This window comes from Micropterus dolomieu, linkage group LG06 (assembly GCF_021292245.1).
Source record: "Micropterus dolomieu isolate WLL.071019.BEF.003 ecotype Adirondacks linkage group LG06, ASM2129224v1, whole genome shotgun sequence".
Lineage (NCBI taxonomy): Eukaryota > Metazoa > Chordata > Actinopteri > Centrarchiformes > Centrarchidae > Micropterus > Micropterus dolomieu.
Window position 1 is genome coordinate 20,974,135 of NC_060155.1, and position 9,788 is coordinate 20,983,922.

The 9,788-nt window shown below is 40.6% G+C and overlaps 1 protein-coding gene across 1 annotated transcript; it reads left to right on the top strand.

Moving 5' to 3' along the window:
• Nucleotides 1-336: 336 nt before the first annotated feature.
• LOC123972673 (neuromedin-U receptor 1-like) lies at nt 337-4,351 on the top strand. Its single transcript, XM_046052251.1, has 3 exons — nt 337-1,123; nt 1,868-2,101; nt 3,993-4,351. Exons 1-3 carry the CDS (start codon nt 439-441, stop codon nt 4,316-4,318), a joined length of 1,245 nt encoding a protein of 414 aa, XP_045908207.1. The 5' UTR covers nt 337-438; the 3' UTR covers nt 4,319-4,351.
• Nucleotides 4,352-9,788: the final 5,437 nt, after the last annotated feature.

The window sequence follows — 9,788 nt, forward strand, 5'->3', positions numbered from 1 at the left end:
ACAAAAACACAGATAAAAAAAATTCACAAATGTATTTCTGATGCACACATAAATATGTATTGTTTTAAATAAATGTAAAAGAAATCCACAAATATATGTATTTAAGTGTGTGCAATTTTCATCAAAAGCAATTTAAAAAAATATGTTTTAAATATTTTTATGAAGAGAGTTAATTATATATTTGAATTACAAAATACATCTGATCTGAAAACTCTACATACCAGTTTGTGTCTCGAGCCAAAATAAACCTCATGACATCACTATGACATCATCAGGGTAATTTTTTTTTAAATTTGGAAATCTCTGTCCAGAGCCACAGAAGACATTATACTGCAATACTCCTTGTGCTGAGTGGCCTGAACTTAATTTATAAAATGTCTCCTCTTTATTCTTTTCATTAGGTTTAGAAGCTGAAAAATCGTCTCGCCAATCAGCAACATGCCGGAGCTGAACTGCTCCCTTGCAACCCTTTTCGAAATAGGTACCACAGTTTTCAGTGACATAGGCTGCCCCGAAGCTGCTGTGGTGTGTGGGATGAATATCTCTTGGGTGTTGGCTAACGCTACAGCAGATCTGGATGACTTATGCTTAAGCGAGGAGGAGTACCTGGTCAGGCGCCTGGGCCCTCTAAGGTCCCCAGTGTTCCTTCCCGTCTGTCTCACCTACCTCACCATCTTCACGGTAGGCTTACTGGGCAATTCCCTGACCTGCGCAGTCATTTTGCGCTACAGGGTGATGCAGACACCCACTAACTACTATCTGCTGAGCCTGGCCGTGTCTGACCTACTGGTGCTGCTGCTGGGAATGCCGTTAGAGCTCTATGAGATGTGGCAGAACTACCCCTTCCTGCTCGGGGAGGGAGGGTGCTACTTCAAAACCTTCCTGTTTGAGACAGTCTGCTTCGCCTCCATCCTCAACGTCACAGCGCTCAGCGTGGAACGCTACATGGCGGTGGTGCACCCCCTCAAAGTCAAACACATGACCACACGTGCTCACGTCAGGAGGGTCATCTACATGCTGTGGGGGCTGTCCATGCTGTGTGCTGTGCCAAATACCAGTTTGCACGGGATTTGGGTGCTCCCTCCAAGGTTTGGACGACAGTTTCCCCGATCAGCCATCTGCTGTACGTAAAGAATAAAAATCTTATTTTTGCTATTCATAAGTGTCTACAGCCATGCTCTGAGCTCAGTAAGGCTGAAGGCTATGTCAACATACTAATGTGTTCACAATGACAGTGCTAACATGCAGATGTTAAGGAGGTTTAACGTTATAAAAAATGTATGATGTACAATTACTAATTACTGAGTTGGCGATGTTGCGGTGGATAAGACACCCATGCCTTTGGTGTGGGAGATCGGGGTTTAATTCCCACTGCGACATCAACCAATGAACAAGACACTTAACTCCTAGTTGCTCCAGTGGCATGTGACCTCTGACAAGCAAATGTCAGTCGCTTGGGATAAATGCATCAGCTGAATGAGTAACTGTAGTGTAACATTTGCTAATTGTAGCTATTAGTACAATGTTCCAAATCCAAATTTTATTCAAAAAACAACAAATGTTAGCCTGATAATGGGGCTAGAAACAAAATCAGGGGATCACCAATGTCAGTAGGATTCACTTCTGGTAAACACAAATGTTACAACTATCCATCTAATAGTGATAGACGTATTACACATTTGACATATTTTAGTCTGGACCAAAGTGATTAACCGACCAATATTGCCATCCCTAGAGCAATGCTGCTAGCATGGCTTAAAAGGGCTAAGAGGTTTCGCAGTTGTATATGATGCTATGCATACACCTGGGATCATGATTTGACTGACAAATCTACCTAACCCCCCCTTTGTTACATCTCCATCATCAGATGTGGTCAAGCCCATCTGGATGTACAACCTGATCATCCTGATTTCCACGTTGGTCTTCTTCCTGCTCCCCATGCTGATGATTAGCATTCTCTACCTGCTCATTGGCTTGCAGCTACACAGGGAGAGGGTGAGGACTGTGGTGGACACGAGGGGTAACTTTGGACCAGAAAGTCTCTCCAGGTCCCACATGCAGAAGCTGAACAAACGCAACCTCCAAGTCACCAAAATGCTATGTAGGTGTCATTTCAGTCATGTTTTCTCCAAGCTGCTAAGGAGCAGAAAACTGAGTTTACTGTGTGTATGTGTGTCCATTGTTCACATATGCATTTTTTTTTTTTTTTCAGTTTAACTATTTTCAAAGCAACAGTATGTAAGATGTGTTAATTTGAGCGATTTTGCACCCTTAATAATAATAATAAATAATGACGGTTGTACACGTGCATTGTTATGATTACATTGCGATCAAAAGCTAACAAGTTGCCAACTTTGCTAACACAGGCCAAGTCCAACTGTGTACACAGAAATAAAGCCAGCTTGGTGTCTGTCTTGCAGCCTTTAATTTCATAAAGCTCTCGTAACGTCCGGCAGCCTCTAGCTTGGTCACTCTCTTTTTCTCTTCTTAACTTCCACTGTAAACACCCTCTTCTGTCTCTTCACCTCTTAGTTAATGTTACATCCATAGAGGCTGCTGAGCCCGGTTATGTTGCCCGCTTGCCTGGTGGCACTCTCCACCAGCAGCAGCACAATGTTAAAACTCGGGTTGCAACACTAGACAGCAACTGACACAAGAGCACTTACAGTAACATTACTGATGTCTAAGTGCGTTATCTAGTAAGTTTGCTAACATCAACTTGAGATTTATAGCTAGCGGCTAAAGCTGTGTCTCTGGCTGATTTTGACAACTTTGCTAACATAGCCACACATCGAATGAGCAACAACACCAGAAGACTCAGCAAGCCAGCTAATAAGCTACTAGTCCAATAGAAAGATTGCCAGCTCTGCATCTGTCCTGCATCCTTTCAGCTCTATTAGCTGAAACTAGTCCAAGCCAGTCCAATATTTACTCTTGTCCGATCTTGCTAGGTCACTCTTTCTCTTCCTCGCTTCCTCTAACATCTTCAGTCTCTTTGCATCCTCTGCCATGATATCCATACTGAGAATACAGAACTAGTTTCTTCCAAAGTACAGAAGCCCTAAGCAGCCATTCAAATATTTTTTTACTCCGTTTTCCTGTGATAGCTGGATAATTTTCTCGCGAACTTCAGATACAAACCATAGCCGAATACTGGGGTGCGTTTCTTTAGGATAATTTCAGAGCACTTGGCAGAGTGGGTTTAACTCCTGCTTTCATCATGTTTTTTATTATCCTCTTCAACAAAGTTGTTATGAAGAGATTCAGGGGAATCCAATCACACATTTCCCAATGGCCATTTCAAAGGTTCAGTAATAGCCACCAGGAAATGTATAACGTTAAATGGATTCCCCTGAATGAGAAGAGGATGAATTTCCTTTGGGGTAAACTACTGTTTTGTTATCTCGAGACTTGGAGATAATTATCCAGTTATCACGGGAAAACGGAGTAAAAAACGTGTTTGAAACAATGGCCACTTAGGGCTTCCGTACCAAAGAACTTACATTCTACATTGTTTAATCTTTGCTTCTTCTTATAGCTTGCTTGCTGAAGAGTTTTGTTGTGTATGTGGTGCCGTACAGCATTACCCTGGTTGAAATCCTGCCCGGGATTTCAACCTTACTGAGTGCCATAGAAAACTTAGTGATGTCTCTCACCCAGTTACAAGTCAGTGTGCCATCAAAATGATTTTTTAAGACAAAAATATTACATAATATTTCTTTAACTTACATGTCCATCTGTCACAGCTTTGTCTTCTTGTCTGTCACATGCTGATGATTGGATTGACATCATGACTCTCAACAAGTCTAGAAATATCAGGGGTGTTATAAGTGTGTGTGTGTGTGTGTGTGTGTGTGTGTGTGTGTGTGTGTGTGTGTGTGTGTGTGTGTGTGTGTGTGTGTGTGTGTGTGTGTGTGCTTCCATTTGCCTGTTGTCACTGCATCTATCCAGTTGACTATTATTCACCTAAACTCTCCATCTGACCTGTCCAGGTGTGCTGGTGGTTGTGTTCGGCCTTTGCTGGGCTCCCTTCCACGTGGACCGCTTGATGTGGAGCTACATGGACACCTCGTCCAAGCAGCACCACAAGGTCTTCGAGTACGTCCATATCATCTCCGGAGTCTGCTTCTACCTAAGCTCTGCCATCAACCCCATCCTCTACAACCTAATGTCCACCAGGTTCAGAGAAATGTTCAGTCACGTTACCTGTTATTCTAACAGCTGGCAGACTCGCTCCAGCTTACAGATGACCCAACGCAGCACACTGAGCGAGACAATTCCCAACAGTATGAAATGGAAAAACGGAATAAATGAGTAGAGAAATGCAACTTATACAGGGAATGAGGGGTCATTGAATGGTTTAATGAGCCTAAAAATGGTGTGAATCATATCCTACAGCCTACACAGTTACCGGATCTTAACCCCACTGAACTGAATTAGCTAAATAAATGTAAATGTATTTTTTTTAATTGCCACCACCATCAACACGCTAAATGAGAAAATATCTTTTGGAAGGGCTTAGAGGCTTTTGGTGTTCCACTTACTAAGACACTTTATGTTGTTTTTTCCCTTAATTTTAACCAATTCGTACAGATAAGTAGCCCACAGACCTTCAAATGGGAAGGTCTTAGCCCCAAATGGAAGAATATTACCCTGTAAGTGGTAGGGGATGTCAGACGAAGCTGACCAGACATTACCCTGCACGTGCATAAAGGTTATGTGACAAGCACTTAAAAACATAAGGATACCTGCATACTGCACACTCTGCTACTGTATCTGGAAATCCAGACTGCAGAAATATATACAGTAGCTCAAATCCCATTTAGAGGGAGGGCCAACATACTGAATGAAGCAAAAAGATGATGAGACGGAGCACATCGATCTGTCTGAGTTCAATGTGTGGCTGAACAATGAAATTATCATATAAATGATACAACAGCATTTTTTATGCATGGGAAATATAACTCATTGACTCTCTCCAATAATTTCTATTTGTGTACTAAGTAAACTTATTTATTGTATATACTGTATAATGTGAAGCATAACATTTCCAGGCATTCCAGCTCAGAGTGCCAACATCATCACGCTTTCACGGCAAACAATGAACAATGCACAATGTCTGCTGTTTAAAAGCAAGAACATTTGTCTAGGACTGAATAAGAGGTGAAAATGAAAGTCAATTGAGTGAAGCAGAGGAATAAACATGATGGTCTGTCTATGGTATTTATAACCAGTGACAAAGCTGTTTAGTCATGTGCCTTACAAGTATTTAAATTATATTCTGAATTCTTAAGGCATAATGGTTTAATATTTCAACTGCCACATTTCCACACATATTTCTTTGATAACTGCACTGTGTAATTACTTCTACAATATTAGTAATTCTTCATATTGTTTGAAGCTGAATTAATAGGAAAAGTTTAGGATCACATTCAAGTATTGCTTTCCTGATAGAAAAACGTGAAGGTTTCACTTTAGTTTCATGTAGTGAATAAAGTGCTTCAACATTTTGCTAATTGTATTGAAGACAGCACCTGTATATAGGAAATGTTTATATTTATCGTCTGTTGTGTTAATACACTGTATCTGATGCAGTTTTCTGTTTAAAAGCATGCATGTTTTTCACAGCGTGTACCCTTGAAATAGTTTATGCGACTGCATGACCTGCTCTCGAACATCAGTGCTGTTGGTGAGATGTGCCAGCAGAGTTATCATTCTTATTACTGGTTTGACTCGGAAACAGTGTATTACGAGTCTTTGCACTTGTTTTTTATGTTCAGACTCCTGTAGAGAAACCAGCTCCAGGACTTCTGTGTAAACATCATGGTTAAAGTGCTACCCAAACAATACCAGTTATTTATGAGTTGTGAGATCTGCTACAAGCCACAAGAAGCTTCGCACTAGACTGGCTCATCTCAACTTTGGGTGACACACAGTGCAGGGGAAAAACTAATTTTTACAAATGGAGATGATGATTATGAGGGGTAGAAACTAAGGGGAAAGATGATGTCACTGGGTCAATAATATGGAAAAAATGTAATAATGAACAATAATGATGGACACTAACTTTGTAATGACAAAATATTGTCAGTGTGCCACACCAACACTAATGAACAGCAAACTACTCACAACTTCCATCACCATAACAGAATAGACTGTTTACCCACCGGCTCTGCAAATAGACTCGTTCAGAAGGCCGCATCACAGCATCACCCAATAATGGTATTCATTCAAGAGTGCGGTTATTATTACCACCCGTGGCACTGTGTGATGTGACAATACGGAGCAGACAGTATCATTTAACTTTAAAGACTTGTATGAGCAGAATGTCGCGCGCTGTGAAATTAAAGCACATATCAACCCAAATGAGAAGTATGATGTGTTTCATTTTGACTTTTTAGTTCAGCAGATATCTGGAAATTTCTACATGTTCAAAACCATAAAATGCCAGAATTGGAAACAATAAAAAAGGCAATGTGATGCTCAGTAGGAGTTGTAGGAGGGATGAATTGCAAAGTGGCCTCACATTGCTGGTTTTCAAGTTGATATAAAGTCACTTATATGAATCATCCTGACATGTTTTGACTCACAACATAATGTAAATAGAGAGTTACAATTTTTCATCTAGAATCTTAACTGATACAGGTAATGTAAAAACAAACTTACAGACCAGCTCTATTAAAGCATCAGATTATAGGGGATGGAAAATGAAGAGATACAGCACTCTTAAAATATTCTTATGACAATAAAATGATCATTTGAAACAAGTATAAGGACAGGAGGAAATGTAGAAGCACAAAGCATAGCAGACACAAGAAGGTGTAGGAGGAGATATGATTCACTGCAGAGGTGTTTCATAATGACATGAGTTTGAGCGTATTGTGAAGATGGGGGACTTACACTGATGGTTCTGACTGGGGCTCTGAGGTCATTAAAAAAAGAATAGCAGTTGAGAAAAAAGATATGAGCCCGATATGTCCTTGGATTGACTTGTTAAGCAGAGACCAGAGCAGGGACAGGCTCAGCAGCCCTGTGCACCAGCACCATGGTTTAGTATTCAGTAGTAGCAGCATAGGCAGCCTGAAGACTGTTGTACATCCAAAAACCCAACATCCAGCTGAAGGCGGGAGCTTACAAAACTGTGAAGTTTTAAGATGTACATTTTGTTGCATGCATACCATCAAATCATTTCTTAAACTAAACCTAAAGCTGCACTATAACTATCTTTAGCCTCGTTAGGGATGACATTGTCAGTTGGTGGGTGCACTGCTTTAGTCCAGACTGAAATTTCTCAACAACTATTTAAAGCAACACATCTTCATACCTAAGCGACAAAATAAGTCCATTGTCAACTGTACCAAAACGACATACTGTATATGACCAGGGGAAAGTGCGAGTCCAGCGACAGGCTACCGAAGTATGCGACGCAAGTCACGACACGTTAAACATGTGGTTATAAAATCATCACAGTTTGGTTAGCTTTAGGCAAAAAAACTGCATGTTAGGTTACATTACTTGACTTTCTCTTGTATTCCCATCATATGGCCACAAAAGGTCGCGGCATAACAATAAACATAAATACGGGTCATAATAAGCTGCTGCACAATCGACCTCTACAGCCATTTTTATGGTGAGGATGGGCTGATTTAAAGGACTGCTATGACAATTGGTAGATATTCATGGTTCACAGGCAATGTCTCCTACTGATTTGTGCTCTAGCGCCACCATGAGGTTGACATATGTGGTACTGAGTGAAATGTTTTGGGAGCAACTGGATGGTTTGCCATGACATTTGGTATACGCATTGATGCCCCCCTCAGGATGAATTGTAATAACTTTGGTGATTTGGTGAACAAATTACATGTACACAAGATCACTGCAACATCTCACACACACACAAACACACACACACAAATTATAGCAAACACAAATAAGATCAGAAATATAAGCTAGTAAAGCTTTAAAGTCTCTAAGAATGAGTGTCTTTTACTTCAAGCTGCGTTACAGTTCCTTCCAGCAGTAAGGTGCATTGTACTAGCCTTCCCCAGTTCAGAGTTAGTATGAGGAACTTTTAAAACCAACCTCTCCTGTGATCTGATGTCATGGTTATTAGCTCTGAACTCAACTGATGTTACATTTCTCAACAGCTCAGACAGCAAGGCCTTATAACTGAAGACAGAGGTGTGCTAGTGCCCTCTAGATGCCAGTCATGACCATCCATGACCCTTGTGAGTATTGTTTTGAACAGTGAATCACTGTTTAGCACAGTTGCCTCACAGGGAATAAACCTGCAATAACTCAGGTTATTTCTTTGAGGTTTGTTTGTGCTCTGTGTGTGTGTGATGGTGTCATCTCACAGTCCAAATATGTGCGGGTTTGGTATATTACAAACCTCAACATTTGGCTTACCATGGCCAGCACATAGTGAATGCCATCACCTCCTTCTCTTGTGATCCTGAACAGGAAGAGAATAAAAAAACATTGAATAACAATGTCTGAATACTAATGCACGACCACAGATTCCAGGGCCAATGTGGGCATGTGAGGAATGAATTTTATTATAAAGATACCTGGCCAGTAAATGAAAATGTTAAGAAACACCATTTCAAGCCATTTTATCTCCTTCCCTCCTGTAAATTGCATGTACAGACCAGTATTGGAGTGTCAAGGTTGTTCCACAACATTATTCAGCTGGGCACCTGGCTCAATAAGATCACGTACTTGCAGAAAAATGTACTTACAACAATAAAGCGAATGTCAGTGTAAGCAAAAAGTATATTGGTAGATAAAAGAGGGAAGAAGTTATCAACAGCACATTGATTAAACTCTGGCAACGCTTCACTGTTGTCATTTTTCCTTGTTATGCCAGTCTTAGTCAGTGAGATTAGCGCCCCACTCAATTTTTATACAAGCTATTTCACAAAAGACAAGTAAATCTCTGGACACAGGAGTTCTGCTGTGATTGCATTCTCCTCCTGTTTAAAAGTCTCTTGTCTTTGTGCTGAAATGACTCACACTGCAAACTCAGGAAAGCAGGAGAAAGTCATGGTTGGCATAGTCCAACATCTCATCTTTTTGTGTTTTTAGCCACGCTAGTGTTGTGGCTCTAGGGACAACAGTGTCAGCCTGTCACTCGATCCACCGCTTTGGTTGAGTCTGATGTATTTTCAACAGCTAATAGATTATTTGCCATTAAATCTTGTATATACACTTTGACAGTTATGGTCCCAGGGGATGCATCCTAATGACTTTGTTGATCCACGGATTTTTCCTCTATTGCCACCACGAGGTTCATGTGTGGTGTACAGTGGGTACGGAAAGTATTCAGACCCCTTTAAATTTTTCACTCTTTGTTTCATTGCAGCCATTTTCCAAAAATCAAAAAAGTTAATTTTATTTCTCAGTAATGTACACTCAGCACCCCGTCTTGACAGAAAAAAACAGAAATGTAGAAATTTTTGCAAATTTATTAAAAAAGAAACACTGAAATATCACATGGTCATAAGTATTCAGACCCTTTGCCGTGACACTCATATTTAACTCAGGTGCTGTCTATTTCTTCTGATCATCCTTGAGATGGTTCTACACCTTCATTTGAGTCGAGCTGTGTTTGATTATACTGATTGGACTTGATTAGGAAAGCCACACACCTGTCTATATAAGACCTTACAGCTCACAGTGCATGTCAGAGCAAATGAGAATCATGAGGTCAAAGGAACTGCCTGAAGAGCTCAGAGACAGAATTGTGGCAAGGCACAGATCTGGCCAAGGTTACAAAAAAATTTCTG